This window comes from Cygnus olor, chromosome 23 (assembly GCF_009769625.2).
Source record: "Cygnus olor isolate bCygOlo1 chromosome 23, bCygOlo1.pri.v2, whole genome shotgun sequence".
NCBI lineage: Eukaryota > Metazoa > Chordata > Aves > Anseriformes > Anatidae > Cygnus > Cygnus olor.
Genome location: NC_049191.1, coordinates 1,434,108 through 1,449,868, shown reverse-complemented (window position 1 = coordinate 1,449,868; position 15,761 = coordinate 1,434,108). Strand labels below are relative to the sequence as shown.

Sequence of the window (15,761 nt, the reverse complement as noted above, 5' to 3'; positions counted from 1 at the left end):
CTTTATAAATTTATCTTCAGCTAATGAAAATGAGGCTTTTAATAGCCTCTTGAATCAGCTCTACTTTTTAAGGTGGCTTGCAAGAATTTTAAGATGACAGTACCTTTTTTTTCCTTCAGATCTTAAGCAAATACATTTAAGTGATGATTTATTGCTGGCTGACTCTTTGTTCAGGTTTTTAATGTTTTGACCTGATGCTAATGTTTGGTTTTCTTTTTTTGGTTAAGATATAAAGGAAGAGGTTTATATATACATTGTATATAGCAGTTTTGAGAAGATACTTGCCTTGCCAATTTTTCTTAAAAGCTCATCGGCTCTTGCACATCCTTTTTCTGATGCATGTTTGGCCGGTTTGCTAAGTATGTTTTCATCTTCCTGCTTTCTTTTAACTATTTTGCCCTTCCACATGCTGAAGCTTGTTCTCTCAACATCTCTTGGGATTCCCCTGCCCTGAATAAGATGATCTTGTGGTCCTGTGATTCTGTTTTTTCCCTCCTCTCCCCAACGTGTATTCTACATATGTTTCTAGTAATGCAGTTTCTAACAGTCATCTTCATCTTTTTGCAAAGCTTTTTGCACAGATCTTTGGAGTAGGTTTTTGTTTGACCTTTTAAATTCTTCATTTTTAACGATTCCCCTTTTTTAATCTGCTAAAAGGTTTATGTCTGTTGTCATGAGCCCTCTGTAGTGAATTACATCAGTGCTGTTGTAAAGAATCTGTTTAGGCCTGGTGGGTGGGTGGGTGACTAAAAGCCTGAGTTTGTGAAACACCTTCGATTAAAAACCTTTAACTTTATTCAGTGACAAAACCGACTTCTAAAGCTGAAGAATGGTTTTCTTTTTGTTGTTCTAGAGGAATGACATTGCCATGGCAATTACAAAGTTTGACCAATTTGACTTTCTCATCGATATCGTTCCAAGAGATGAGCTGAAGCCTCCAAAGCGGCAGGTGAGACAGAAAAGTGGTTGCGCTGTTGTCTGTCCTTTCCTCGGTGTGATTTCACTCTGATTGATAGAGTGTTAATAAAGAAGTCCAGAATCTCAGATTTAAACATGAAGTTTATGCCTCTCTTTTTTCACAGGTTTATTCACAGCAGTTTTCGGGTTCTTAATTTTTTATAGCTTTTATGGAGATTTACAGAAGTTTAACTCGGGGATTTAATTAAGTAACAAAAACATCACTAAATAGCTCTGAAAACAAATATTGCCAGCATTTAAAAAAATAACTTTAAGAAGTGTGCTGAGTCTGCATCCTTTGAGTGTTGTAAAGGAAGAAACGCATCTTTGCATAGCAGTAGCACCTCCTGCATCCTTTGGGGCAGTCATTGCTACTGTAAACATCCTTGACTGGAAGCTGTAAGGTGTTAGAAGGAGCTTTCAGTCGGATGTTTACAGCGGCAGGCTGCTGCGGTCATCTGAGCACAAGATGTCCTTTGAAAGTTAACAGGCTCGTGCTTCACAAAGCGCTTGTTTCCCTCGTGTTTGAGACGGTGACGAAATTGCAGCGAGGTGGGGGTGAAGCTCTCTTGCCACTTCAAATGCACAAAGAAACAGATCCAGTTCTCTGGTAGACTGATTCATCTCCTTCGCTTAAAATCTTGTTCTTTTTGCTGCTAAAAGTTCACCAGCCCAGTGACTGTTGGTCTTTTTTTACACGTTGCTTGAGAAAATGGCTGGGCTTCCTGCTGCCGGTGCAGCTCCTCTAGGGAAGAGTTTGGGCAGGGCTGCACCTTGCTCAGCAGCTCCTGGAATCCTTGTCCAGGGCTTGACTGCAGCAATTTCTTCTCTGAACAGTAGATTGCAGTGGCTTATAACAATTTATGTGCTTTCTTCAGCTGGTTTTCTGATACTTTTGGAGGTTTGCAGTGCCTTAGTCTTTGAAATGTGCAAATTGATCCTTAAAATATCTTTTCTTATGAGTGCTACTGGAGAGGCTGGAATAGTGTAAAAACAACTTGCTGGCAAGTGTTTTATTTGGAATACAAGAGATGTCAAAGAAAAGATTCCAATATAAATCAGGATAGCGTGTAAGAAGATACCTACTCTGAGCACAGAGACAGCCTCATTGTAGATCTGGATTCTGGAGGTTGCTGTTTGACTTTTTGTCTTGAAGTCCTCATGGTTCTACTGCCGTGACCACCAAAGGGAGGAAATCTGCGCTTCATCCTTTTCGGTGACGTCCCGAGTGGAGTTTAACCTTGTGTTCTGATTTCCGGAAGCATTGTGACTTTCTAGTAAGTGAAGAAAATGCCTTTCCATGTCACAATATATGCAGGAGTGTCTATGCCACTGCTGTAATCAGCTGTGGTTACAATTAGCAGTATCCCAAGACTTCGTTACTGGTGTGCTGGGAGCTCTGTAGTCCATACACACGGTGAACATCCCCTGTGGGAGCATGGCACAGCTCCTGCTCTTCAAGGGTTCCCTGCTGTATCCCTGCAGTAGTACAGCAGAGATGACTTACACAAAGTTCATTAGTTCGGTGTTAAATAAAAAGACTAAACAGCAGCTGGTGCAGCTGCTCTCGGTGTTGTGCTTAACTGGGGGGAAAGGGAACCCCCGTTTCAGTTTGGTTCGCATTGTAGTCTGAGGTAAGGCAGGTGTGTTCTGGCATTGCAAATTCAGTTTTTAGTGCCTCATTCAGTTATTCTACGTTGTAGTGCTATATATATATTTTTTTTTGAGTACTTGGTGTTGGGGAGGGAGAACATTGCCCATGTTTTACCTTGCTGGAGCCTTTTGATTTACAGCAAGAAGAAACCCCTCACGATTTATAACCAAATTAATTCGTGAAGTATTTTAGTAACATGTGTTAGATGCTTATAAGTTGCTAGGTTCACTTGTCTTGATGCGTCACACCACAAGTGTGTCTGTAGGATTGCACAGCATCAGCAGTGGGACCCTGTCAGGTTTGGATTGAAATAGGCCTTGGAGATCTCTCTCCCACAGAAATATTCACTCTTTCTGAACACCGTTGAATCACTAGAAATACTTCTAGCGGCAAGAGAAGTTTGGAGAAATAGCTGCCTGATAACAGCACAGGTTAGGACTTTACAGTGGAAAATATTCCTCTGATTCAACAGTGTTGAAAAGTAGCTGCCCGTAGGCTGACAGCCTGCGCTTCTTGGCTGGGGGTGCAATCTGTATTTTATCTCTACCACGGAAAAGACTGTTTGACAAGTTAGTGTTGGTTACGTGGAAGAGCTGGGAATGAAGCCGTGACTGTTATGTTGCTCCGGTAACTAGAGCTATGGCTTGAAAATAAAGGATGGCAAGCGATGTGATATAACCTACTGCAAGCAGATTGGGCTTTAGAATCATTTTGGTGTCTAGCAAAGGCAGCTTTAACCTGGAATAGATACCTAGGGCCTTAATCGAGGTTTCGGTTAGGAACTGAGGATTGGAGTGCTCTAGAAATAGCGTCTAAGGCCTGGGCTTCACAGAAACAGCGACGGCTCTCCTGGGCGTGCAGGTTTATGATTAGCTGGAGACGTGTCCTGTTGAATATATATTTTAAATTTGTTATTAATCCCTTCCCTAGAGGATTTGATGAAGCGAGGAGGAATTAATCAGTGAACTGCTGTGTGTAGGAAGTCCTGTACGTGTCTGATTGCAGTGGCTGGCAGTGCTGTGGGGCAGTGCCGATGTTTGCTCTGAGCGCCCCGCTCTGAAGTCTCTCCTTGATTACAGCCAACTGTGAACAGCTTAACCTTTGGGGCGTAATCTTCTGGTAGGCTGTTGAGAAATCTCCCATTGCTAAGTCCTTTGTTTAGCTGCTGTCCCTCTGAGAGACTAGCATCTAGGGGAAAAGGCTCTCTTACTCAAGCCTGGTGCCCATCTAGACAGCATACACCAATTCTGGTTTAACACAAATTCTTCTTTTTCCATCCAGTTGGGTATGCAGAAGGTAAGCCACAAGTGAGCTGCTTCTAATGCAGGGGAGTGGAAGAGACTCGTGCAGCCTGGAACCTACCATGTTGTAGCACGTGTAAACATCCTACACTCTCAGCTGTGAACTCGAGGTGGCTGGGAGAGGATTGTTTACGCCTTCTGCCATGGAGTGAACATCTGGTGAGCCGCATCCTCTGCAAGGTGCAGGATCTGACTCTTCCTCCGGGGAGCCTGAGAGTTTGGGGTCTTCAGCGTTAACTGCTTGCCACTTAACATAATCTCTCAAAATCTTGCCTAAAATTCTTTGCCTAAGATACTGTTAATCACAAGGGGCTTTTCTCTTCCAAAGGCATCCTTAGGTAAAGCAAAACATCAGACAGTGAGCTAGAGCAGAGGCTTTTTCTTCATGCTCTTGAGAGATTTCTGCTACCAGCAGAATCAGGCTGCCAAGCCGTGGTGCAAGATGAAGTTGTTACAGTTCTGGAAAAGCTGGATTTAAATAAATAAATAAAGGCACTACAGTATACATCAAGTGCATGCCTTCTATTCCGAGGGGCTTAACATCAGCGCTAGATTAAGATTTGTGTTGGACGTGTGGGCTAAGAAGAGGGTTTCGCTGACAGATGAGGCTCTGTAAGTCTTCCTGGTGCATTTGCAATTCATTCTGTGCTGAGATAACAGGCGGTGATGGAATTTACTGATGAGTTGTGTGGTTTTCAGCTATGATAATTTTATACATTCGTTTCTCATAATGAAATTGGTGACTACATTATTTTACGTAAGATGTCGGAGATGGTTTTGATTTCCGTATAGCTGAATAAATCAGGAAAGCCGGTTTGGATTTGTCATCTCAGGGTTACTTGAGTTAAACTGTTAGGGATGAGGTATTGATCATAGTTTCCCGTGGAGTATGCTTATGGGGGGGTGTTTGGATGGCGGATGGGGTGGGCAGTTTGTGGATCCGTTCCCTCCTCATTCACCTACTTTTTCCCTGTGCTGCAGGAGGAGGTGCGTCAGGCTGTGACCCCAGCCGAGCCCGTACAGTATTATTTCACGCTCGCCCAGCAGCCTGCTGCAGTGCAGGTTCAGGGGCAGCAGCAAGGGCAGCAGACCACGACGTCCACGACCACCATCCAGCCCGGGCAGATCATCATCGCGCAGCCGCAGCAAGGGCAGGTGAGTGCTGAGCGGAGGTCAGGGGCTTTGCAGCTCGGTGGAGCCACTGAAACCTTCGACTGCGTGTGTCGTGCTTTGCAGTCTCCGGTTCTCGCTGCCCAGAACAGTCAATAACAAAACAGAAATGTGTTTTCCTTTGCAACGCAATGAGGTGGCTGAAACACTGGATTGCACTGATCTACTAAACACAGTAGAAATATCCTTTTGCTGTAGTGTAAGGTTGTGTTGTTTTATAGGAAGTGCAGTGCATTGTTACTCAAGAGCAGTGGCAGCCATAGGATGAATTCTCTTTTCCCCACGCAAGTGAAGCTGGAATAAGTTCGAGGCTGTGTTTGTACACTGTCAATCATGTGACTTAACGTGTGTGTGTTTTTTTCTCCACTCCTCACCTTTATTAATAGCATACTGAGGTTAGGAAATAAATTTATTTGAAAAAAAACAATGAACAGATGCTGTAAGAGGCACAATGTTGATATTGATAGAGAAATGGGGCCTGCTCTGCTTTTCCTAAAAGATCATTTTCCTTTATCTGGCAAATAGTCGTGGTGTGTTGGTGAGGCTGGTATGGCGCCTTTTGCTTTTGCAGGAAGCACGTTCCAGTTACCAGGCCACTGCTCTCTTCAGAGCTCTGAAGTCTCAGTTTGAACCCTTACTGGCGTGCATTTTCTCGAATATATTTGGCATGTCTCTGTGCCTCTCTTTGGCACAGTTACTATCCGTAAAATCAGACAATCAGGTTCCTGCTTCACAGCAGTGCCGTAAAGATAAGCGTGCAGGAGCAGGCCAGGTGTTCAGAGACCTTAATAACGAGGGTCACGTAGGTCCTGGTTTCTCTTCAAGGCGGTTTAAGCATCAGGAAATAACGGTGGGTCTCGGAAGCAGTCTGCCTGTTGCTTTCGGCATTGTGTGGCTGGCTCGCCTGTGTTCGGTCCTTGCTTGGCCCTTACCCGCTGTTCTGAACGCAGACCACCCCTGTGACGATGCAGGTGGGAGAAGGCCAGCAGGTGCAGATCGTGCAGGCCCAGCCGCAAGGACAGACCCAGCAGGCGCAGAGCGGGACCGGGCAGACCATGCAAGTCATGCAGCAGATCATCACCAACACAGGAGAGATCCAGCAGATCCCGGTAAGGCTTCTTACCACTGGAAACGTGTAACGTTGTAAACAAACCGTCTGCTGGTGTTCTGGCATGAGACTGTACATGGATGCTTTTTTAACTGTAAGAGGAAGTTTGGATTGAGTGGTGTGTTTCCTGCACTAGGAGAGGAAAACTAACCAGGTGTGACGTGAAGGGGGAAATAAATCCAACCCGTCTAGTGCAGACTCAGTGCCCACCACCAACACTTCCCCCTGAGGGGAATACTTACAATTAGGAAGCAATAAATAAAATACTTCCTGGGTAAACCTTAGTTCTCCACTACAGCATGGTTTCAATAAAGCGTAATTAAATTCTGTTGCCTTTTCTTGGTTCTGCCTCTGCAAATCTGAAGTCGTGACCTGGCAGACTGAGTGGGAAAGGTGCCATCTGTGAGTTATCAATAAGCTTTTATGTTATAAAAAATATTTTACGAAATGCTTTGGAGGAATGGCTTTGCAGAACCAGGAAATATCTTCTCGCTTTCACATTAGCATAGATCTGCTGAGGGCTTAAGAACGGGATTTTGAGTACCCAACATCAGAGGTAAATTTTGGCACATGTCCTAGGTAAACACACGGGTCAAAAAATGGCATTTTTTCTCCCTCTTTGTAGCTTCTAATGACCACAAAGCTGGGTCTCTTGGTTCCCATCTGGAAAATTTCGCACCTCTTAAAGAAAAAAAAAATCCATCCGGTTCTGTGTACTTAACCAGCATACAAAGGTCAGAACAAGTGACCGAGACACTCACTTCACTTTGATTTCTCTTATTATGAGGCTTTTACCCATGGCTGGGGCAAAACCGATCTTTTACACGAGTCTGGCTTGTCAAGATTTGCTAAGCTTCCCTCTGTCTCTTTGTGCTTTGACACAGCATCTTGAGAAAAGTTCAGGTGGTAGGTGCTGCCAGATTTTTCCAATTCACTTCCCACTTCTCATCTCTTAAATCTTCAGCTAATTCCGACTGCTTGGCTTAAGGTGTTGGTCAGAAAGGAAGCGCACTGCTTGCCAAATGCAGTGTTTCACTACAAGCAACCTTTTTTCTCCTCTGCGTTCTCCACTGCCTTTCTCTTACATTCTTATTTTTTCTTTCTTTCTTTATGGAAGTCTCTCTGAGATACTTGTTCTTAAAAGCCTTTCGGAGGGGGATCTGCACCCCTGCCTAAGTGAATCTGTTACAACAGTACCAGTGTTGCAGCATCCTCCCTTGGTTTGGCAACAGAAGAACAGTTCAAACTTGTTTTCCAGTCATCTCTGGTGAATGCTGCAACTCCCTGCAAGAAAAGGATTTGGAGATCTACTAAGGGAAAGAAATCTTTATAAAGCATCTGTGAGGGGACCGTAGTGTTGCGCACAAAGTGCTGTTCTACACATAGGTGCATCCAGTTTTAAGTGATCGTGTGCTTTATGAAAATACGTGTCTGGAGACTTTTTAATTAGTGCCTGGTTTTGGCCAGGCGCATTCTTCTACCATCCTCTTGCCTGGGAGCATTTAAGAGCAGGTAGTTATGTCTGGTCCTCGGATGCTGCTTAAATTTGCAGACGTGAGATTGGAACTGTCAAGTGCCCGAGCATGGAAGCTTTGTCTTCAGGAGCACTTGAGTCTCTAACAAGCGTAAGACTATAAAACAGCGTAACTTCGGAGTGGTGTTTTAATGAAATACTCACAATTCTCTGCTCAGTATTTAGCAGTGATGCTGTTTTGCATGTAGTTAAACAGATCTCCTTTTAATCACGACATGTTGAAGAATCACAGTTTGTGGAAAATGAAACACCTTTCCCCCTTTCTGCTTCCAACAAATGAAGTACAATGGGACGCGGGAGCCGTGCGCTCACCACGAGAGCTTGTTAGTGCCCTAACCTGGAAAGCATTTTGTAAGGTTTCACAGAACTGCAGTGCTCGGTCTATTCAGTGCTGCCATACATTTTGCTCTTTCTGCTGTGCTTTTATTTTTCCCTTAAGTTTCCTTTCTTTCTCAATATAGTTACCGTTGTCTTCTGATGGTTCTTTTTTTTCACCCTGGTATCTGTTAGGGTTCAGCTAAGAATCCTTCTCAATGCAAATACAAAAGTTTGAAACACTCTCGTAAACCGGGAGCATCTCTGATGATTGCAAGAGTGTTGAGAGAATCTTACCTAAGTTCTCTGCTGGGTTTCCAGACGCTCCTGATACTCTGCTTCTTCCCTGTGTTTGCTCTAGGACCATGGGTTGCCTGTGGGAAGGTGGCTTTATTCTTTTTAAAAACTAGTAAAGTTGGAAGGAAGGAAGTGTATACATCAATTAAATGGTAATCGTTTGTCTTCCCATGTTAATTTTGTGTTAAATTTCATCTGCATCTTAGCCTAAGCATCGCCGGGCCAGCTCTTTGGAGCTTACTGACATTTCTGGAAGAGCAGTTTTTCTAAATCACTTTGATCCATTCTGTTAGTAGTATAGTTAAAATCTAAGCAGGAAACCCCCAGTGTGGAAAACATGCTCTGCAGGCAGATCTCAGTGCAGAAACAGATTCTTTATTGAAATGTTTATGCTCATGTGGAGTTTATTTGCTCTTGAAATAATATTGGAGCTTTTAGACACAGCTGGTGAAGTCAGCGGCGTTTGTGTAAATGCCAAGACCATGTTCTAGGCACTTCCAACCTTTGTCAAGTGAGCCGTGTTCAAGTGTTTTGTATGTCTGTCTTTACCCTTTTTAAAAAGAAGAAAACTTAAAATATTTTTGTGTATAATTAACCTTAAGGCTATGAATCTATAAGACAAAATGAAAAATTCAAGAGTAATATCAATCATGTGGTGAACTTTTTATTGCTTCTCAGATGGGTATTAGCAGTATTAGCTGTTTGTATCACAGAAAATGCAAAATGAGAGGTGAGGTTACTATGATGACACTTTCTTCACATCCCGCTCCCCCAGGCATCTGCCCTTGCAAGATCTGGGTTGTAGGAAGTAAATCTACGTGTGAATGTAAAGCACAAAGCACTGACACAAAGTATTGGCCTCTGCCAGGTGGGGAAGAGCCGTATTTAAAGGTTCCAAATACTATCTTGCAATATCCCTGGGTTTTGTCATCTCCACTGTCTTCATTTATTTGAAAATTTTCCGTATTTTCTTTTTATATTTTTTGGCAGAATGTAATAGGAGTGTCATTATGTGCAGCTAGCTCGTAAGAGTTTTCTTTATGTGAAACGATACATCGAAGTCGTAACTTGGTTCTCGTACTAAAAGACAAATGAGTGTCCTTGATGCTTTCAGAAATTTAGCAATTAATATGCTTTAGCTACTAACTGACCACTTCCATTCTGGAGAAAGAAGTAATGTTGTGCTTCTTTGGGGTTTACTTCAAGAACCTGGAAGAGTTCTGTGGACATCGTTCTTGCTTTGGCAGGTAGTGGTAGTTGCTCATCTCAACCGGTAACCAACGGAAGCTTCCCAGTGGCATCTATTACTCTGGCTTCTGTTGTGGAAACAAGAAGGCAAGTTTGTGTGTTTCAGGTTACACAGTTACCTGTTTAATTTTCTTTCCCTGCCCCCTCCGCTTGTCTCCAGGTTCAGTTGAATGCTGGCCAGCTGCAGTATATCCGCTTAGCCCAACCTGTGTCAGGCACCCAGGTAGTCCAGGGGCAGATCCAGACGCTTGCAACCAATGCACAGCAGGTACGCACTCTAATGGCAGGGCTGACATTAACTGTTAAAGTGTTGTTCCCTAGCTCCTGGAACTGCAAAGTCCAGTTGAATTTACCAACTCTTGGGCTAGGGTTCCTGCGTTTCTTTTCTTCCTGTTACCTTCATCAGAATAATGAAGCAAGGAGCATAGGGGAAGTTTCCTTTACCTGTACGTGAAAGCTGCATGCGTGTGTGTGTGTGTGTGTGTGTGTGTCACTGTATAAAGCTCGTGCTGCTTCTGAGCTGATTGCAGGTAAAACTTCATCAGCCTTCTCTTTACTTCTGCTCCTTCTGGCTGGGTGAGGGAGGAGCAGCAGCGCACGCTCTCAGGAGAGCTATTGCAGAGGTGAAACATCAGGGCCAGCGTTGCTGCCAGCAGGTTACCTCGTGGTCTTGGTGAGGCTGGTCACTAAGGGATTCTTCTCTGCCTTCAGGGGACAGGAGAGCTGCTGCTTTTCTGTGATCCTGGAGGCCGCATTCTCCTTGTGAAAATCAGAGAGGACATGCTTTTGTTTGGTTTGGAACAGCTGAATCCCATGTCCCTTGTTCTTGACTTGCAGTTAGCACCAGCATGACTGCAGTCCAGCGGCATAAGATGTATCTTACCACGTGGTGGGGTGACGAAGTTTGGAAGAGTCTAAATGCTCTTGAAAGGCCGCGGCAGAATATTTTGTGGGGTCCTGACCCTCTCCAAAATGCCCTCAGTGATCATCCTTCTGTTATCCTTGCAGATAACGCAGACAGAGGTCCAGCAAGGACAGCAGCAGTTCAGCCAGTTCACAGATGGACAGGTAAGAATTTGGAGATTGTTGGTGCTACATCCCTTTGAAGTCAAAGGTTGAAAGACAGTTTTAAAATCTGTGTGTTCTGGCAAATCGACTCCTCCAGATAAAACCCTGCTACTGCTACCAAACCCGAAGCAGACACAGGATAAGCGAATGTTGTGCCACTCTTAATTCAGGTGGATTCTTCGTGTTTGGCTGCATCTGCTCCAAATTAACCCAGCCCCTTGCACTCTGTGTAGGGTCCATTTTAATCCTAACCAATTCAAGAATAAAGGTCTTAACATTTAGCTATTGACTATTGCATAAGCAGCGCCAACTCAGTCTGGGCATAAGAAATTCACAGAATTACTTCAGACATCCATTGCTTAAATCGTACCAGCGGCTCTTTGTGGTCTGTTTTCTGGGACAGATATTACTTGGACCTGGGAGCTGCTGTTATCACCAGCACTAAACTCGTAGGGTTAACGCATATCGTTGTGCTTGGAGGAGACGAACGCTGTGTGTGATGAGAACTGACAGTCCTTTCTTCCCCCGCTTCTGTCCCCGCCAGCAGCTTTATCAGATCCAGCAAGTGACCATGCCTGCAGGCCAGGACATCACCCAGCCCATGTTCATTCAGTCCACCAACCAAACCTCAGATGGCCAGGCCACGCAAGTGACAGGGGACTGAGCGGACGTCGTGTCTCTGTGTGGAAACGAACACGTTACCAGCCCGACGTTCGCCGTACCAACCTGGTCTGATGAATCCATCTGCTTCTCTGTATCCATGCTCAATATTCAGCCTATAGTAGGCTGCGGTCTCTGGTGCACTATACACCTTCCTCTGGTGGGTATGAGAGAATATCCAGCAGACACTGACAAGAATGCAATATTTGTATTTTTATTTTTAGAAGTCAATATTTCAGTGTATTCAGCTGCTTGTTCAACCCCCTGGAAACTGAAGAGAACTAATCGAAAGGAATTTGTAGCATCTCATTGAGCGATGTGTAAAACGTTTTTATCTAGTGAAATTATTAAAGGGTACTGCATCTGGTTTGTTGTAAGAGCTTTATTCCTGGTATTCTGTTTGTATTTTTCTCCGAATAGAGCTAGATACAGTCCTACCATCTCAGTGGTCCATTAGGGGCGTGGGGGGGGAGTGTGTATGTGTGTTAGATTTTCCTCTCCTGCCTCCTTTTTTGGTAAGCCGGAGCATTGAGTATATGCAGCTAGGGGGCAGGGAGTAGGGGAAGAGTAATTAAAGTGAAAACAAAAACATTCCTTGTATTATGACTGTATTTTCTAAGGGCAAACGATTCTTTAATTTGGCCTGGTTTATTCCAGAAACACTAATGGAAGCCTGGACAAACCCCAGCCCTGCTGTTAACTGTTGTACTAGCTTCAGTCAATGCATGTAATATAAGCTTCATAAAACAAAATAAATTTCCTTTGTAAGATAACGTCTGCACTTTCTTTGGGAACCGGTGCCCAGCATCAACCTGCCAAGCGAAGAGCATCCCGAGTCCCTGAAAAATCACCCCAAAGTGGTGGAACCTGCAACAGGGCGTAAGGGTGGCTGCAGAAGGGGCTTGGGGGGGTCTCTGGGAACGTGAGCTGTGGGGTGGGAGCTCTCCTGGTGCCCACCAGCCAAGGAGGTCTCCATGGGGATGTTGTACAGCGACTGCCTCAGCAGAGCAGCCCTTCACCTGTGCCTGCCGGCGCTCCCTGCAGCTTCTGAAGCAGCGAGGGGTTTAGGACGGGTTTGAACGAGCTCCAGAAGCCAGGTTTAACTGAGCACACTGCGAGGAGCCTGGCGGCGTTAGGGCCAAGCTTAGGTCTTGGCTAAAACACGGCTGGGGTTTTGTAACGCGTAATCTTTGTGTCCAACGTCAGGCAATTTGACATACTTGGCACGTTGTCCAGGAGGGGCTCTGTGGCTTTGTGCAGCGCCTTGGCAGAGCTGTGTGACAGCGCGAGGGACAGTGCCAGCACCAGCAGCTGCTGATTTTTCCTGGCAGAAGAGCCGAGTTCGCCATGGTTTCGCAGCGAGGAGCAGCACCAGGAGTGGTGTAAAGTCCGTAAACAGGGCCGGGTTGTTCCTGTGTGGTGAGGGAGCTCGCTGCGATTCCTGCACCTCCTGGGCCAGGTGAGGTCAGGTCATCCACGTGAGTCCTAAAAGGGCTGGGAGCCAGCAGCGCCCTGCAGCCCTCAGCTCCCTGCGGGACGGGCACCGTCACGCCTGGAGCAGAGCATCGGTGGGCAGCCAGCGTGAAGCCTAGGGGGAAAAAATAAAATACGTTGGGTGAAAGCTCCGCGTGTGGGCTGCGGCCACGAGAGGGCACCCACGGGTGGCTGCTGCAGGGGGCCGGAGGCTCGTGGGGTTGGAGGCTCACGGGGACGGAGGCTCACGGGGACGGAGGCTGGCAGCCGCACACGCTGGGCTCTGCCCGAGGAAAGCTCTTTACCCAAAGCTGTGCTCTGCCTTGTGTTTGCTTGAAGGAGTTTAAAGTGGGAATGAATAAATATATAAATAGGCAAATAAATAAATAAATTGCTTGAAGGACGGAAAGTGCGTGTGAGCTGCGCCGCTCCTGAAAGGAGAGCGCTTTGCAGCGAAAGCCCCCACCTGTAATTGAAGGCAGGCTGCTCTCACCACGCTCAGCATCGCCCCGAGCTGCCTGACATCTGAGCTCAGCCAGGGGGGTGAGAACTGCACCGGGCGGCTGGTACCAAGGCCGGAGGTGTCAACGTCTGGCTCGTAACGGAGCTGGGAGCAGGGATGTCACGTCGCCTGCCGCTCGGCTTCACCCTCAGCGAGCAGCGAACGGCGTCTCCTGAGCAGGTCGGGCCCCGGGGCAGCGCTGGCCCTGCTGTGTCGCCACCGCTCCGGGACCCGCTGCTTCTGCAGGGCCCCGGTGCTGCTGCTGCGGCTGTGAGCTGCCCTGAGGGTGCCCTGGGGCAGCACCGGTGAGCCGAGGGTCCCAAAGCTCTCCTGAAGTCCTCGTTCACAGCTCCCGGTGCTGCTCATAGCAGGGGTCAGGGCAGGCAAACAGACGTGGGGCAGGGGCTGGGGTCACCCCGGTTCCGTGGCCATGCAACCCCTCAGCCCCCAGGCCAGCAGGTCCCATCCTGCACCAGGGAGCCCTCTGAAGCGTGGCCAGGGCGTCCCAGCCTCTTGTTTGCTCGAGCGCGTGCGAGCACCAAGCCAGCAGCTAATTGCCCTGGGCCGAGGCCAAGCCTTCGGCAGACGCAGGTGCTCCGCAGCCCTCCCTGCCCCCTGCTCCCAGCTGTCCCCAGCTCCTGGGACACAGCCAGCCCCGGGCACCCTGCGGTCGCCTGTCCCCAGCTCTGCCCGTCCCAGCCACCGAGCCCCAGCTCAGGCTCCCTCGTGCGGAGGCTTTGGCCGCCTCCTGCCCTCCGTGCACCCCCAGTTCTGCCCCGGGACCCCCCAGCACCCCCTATGGAGGGCACCAGCCTGGGCTTTGCTCCCGTCCCATCACGGTTTCCCGTGGAGCCCCCGTCCCGCCTGTCCCCCTCCCCAGCCGGCAGCTCTGCAGCTGCATACCAGGGCTGCAAAACTTACTGGAAATCCTGTAGATGCAAATCCTGGCCTCAAATCCCGGCCTCCCGTCCGTGCCAGGAATTTGAGCTGCAATCCCAAGAGGGCAGCAGCAGGCTCCAAGCACGCAGGCCTCCTCGCTCACCAGCACCCGGCCTCGGAAATCCTCTTTAAAGTTTCACCGGGGGCCGGACCCGAGGACGCGAGGGGCTCTGCGGGATGCCCGTGGCCAGGCAGGGGGCAAAAAGCCGGCAGAGCCTGGGCCGGCTTCCCGAAACCTCCGCCGGTTCTGCTGGCTGGGCCGGTACCCTACTGAGGCTCCCTGGCTTCCCCCCAAAACCTCCCAGCCCTGCAGCTCCACAGCATCAGTGGATTTTCCCAGGGTCTGCACAGGTGGAAAGCGCGACCCCGGTGCAGGATCCCTTCCCTAAAGTGCCCCCAGGTGCTCTGCTGGGCTGAGAGTGAGCAGCATCACGGCTACAGCTGCACCTGCAGCCTCTGAGGTTCCCTTCTTCCCCCCCCCGGGGATGGTCTGGGACCAATTTGCAGAAGCCGAACTGCCGGAGGCCAGGAGGGGAAAGTTTCAGAAGGGGCAGCAGTTGGGTGGTGGTAGCACTCCTCTGCTGGTTCAGCAGCAGCTTGCCGAGTCCAAGCTAGAGAAGTGACGTCTTTGTTGAAAAAAATCCCAAGTTCTCTTGCGAGCGGAGCTCTCCCAGTGCTTCCCCAGCACGCCTGGGACCTCAGCCTGCAAAGTCCCGCTCCAAAGCCCAAAGCAGCAGGAATAAACAGAACACTTCCCACCCACCCGGCCCCCTCCCCAGCGCCCGCGCCCCTCGCTGGAAGTCCTTTCGGGTCACCTTAACTCTGCCCCTCCGCCGCCCGCAGGCTCCGATCAATCGCCAGGTGAAACCTAAACCGCGGGGACGAGGGGAGCGCCGGAACCCGACGGAGCTGCTGAAGGTCAGGGTGCTCTGCTGCGGGGGGCGGAGGATGCCGCACCGGGACCCCGTGCTCGGGGGATGCTGCACCGGGACCCCCCGCCCGCAGCTGGGGTCGCACTGAGCGGCTGCGTCCCCTCGGGGAGCTCAGAAGGGGGCTGCAGGAGGGCACAGGGCAGAATTTGGGTTGGATTCGCACGGTTACAGCCTACACGGACACGGCCCTCATTGCTGTCTTGGTGCGGTGGTGTTTGTGGGGCATCCTTGGGGGGGCGATGGGATTTGCGGGCTGGCTCTCAGGGTGGGCTTGGCCAGGACGATTTCTCCCGTGCCCCCTAAAATAAGATTGTCTATTTATTGTGTGTGCTTCCCCAGACCTACCAAATACCGCAGTGCTCACGAGGGCCCGTGCCCGTGCCAGGATCTCCAACCACCACGTTAAATAATTCACCGCCCGGAGCTGTAACTTGCGCTCCTCTCCTGGAGCTTGGGCCCTGGGGCACCCCAGTGGGGTGGGGGGAACCGGCTGCGGCGTGCCTCAGTTTCCCGATCTGTTAGCGGGGAGCTCGGGGGAATGAGATGGCAGAGCAAACCCCTGTGGGTGTGCCAGACCCCAAGCACAGGGGACGAACTGGGGAT

At 48.6% G+C, this 15,761-nt stretch overlaps 1 protein-coding gene across 15 annotated transcripts in view; it reads left to right on the top strand.

Moving 5' to 3' along the window:
- Window positions 1–12,085, top strand: part of NFYC (nuclear transcription factor Y subunit gamma) — a 34,113-nt gene extending 22,028 nt beyond the window's left edge. For 5 of the 15 annotated variants that reach the window (XM_040535237.1, XM_040535242.1, XM_040535233.1 and 2 more), the window contains exons 5-10: window positions 854–949; window positions 4,894–5,067; window positions 6,033–6,191; window positions 9,745–9,852; window positions 10,593–10,652; window positions 11,197–12,085. In XM_040535237.1, coding sequence (XP_040391171.1) covers window positions 854–949; window positions 4,894–5,067; window positions 6,033–6,191; window positions 9,745–9,852; window positions 10,593–10,652; window positions 11,197–11,316 — 717 coding nt within the window. In that variant the 3' untranslated portion in view covers window positions 11,317–12,085. The remainder of the gene's footprint in view (window positions 1–853; window positions 950–4,893; window positions 5,068–6,032; window positions 6,192–9,744; window positions 9,853–10,592; window positions 10,653–11,196) is intronic. The other 10 variants (XM_040535245.1, XM_040535235.1, XM_040535248.1 and 7 more) reach the window with 7 other exon arrangements.
- Window positions 12,086–15,761: the final 3,676 nt, after the last annotated feature.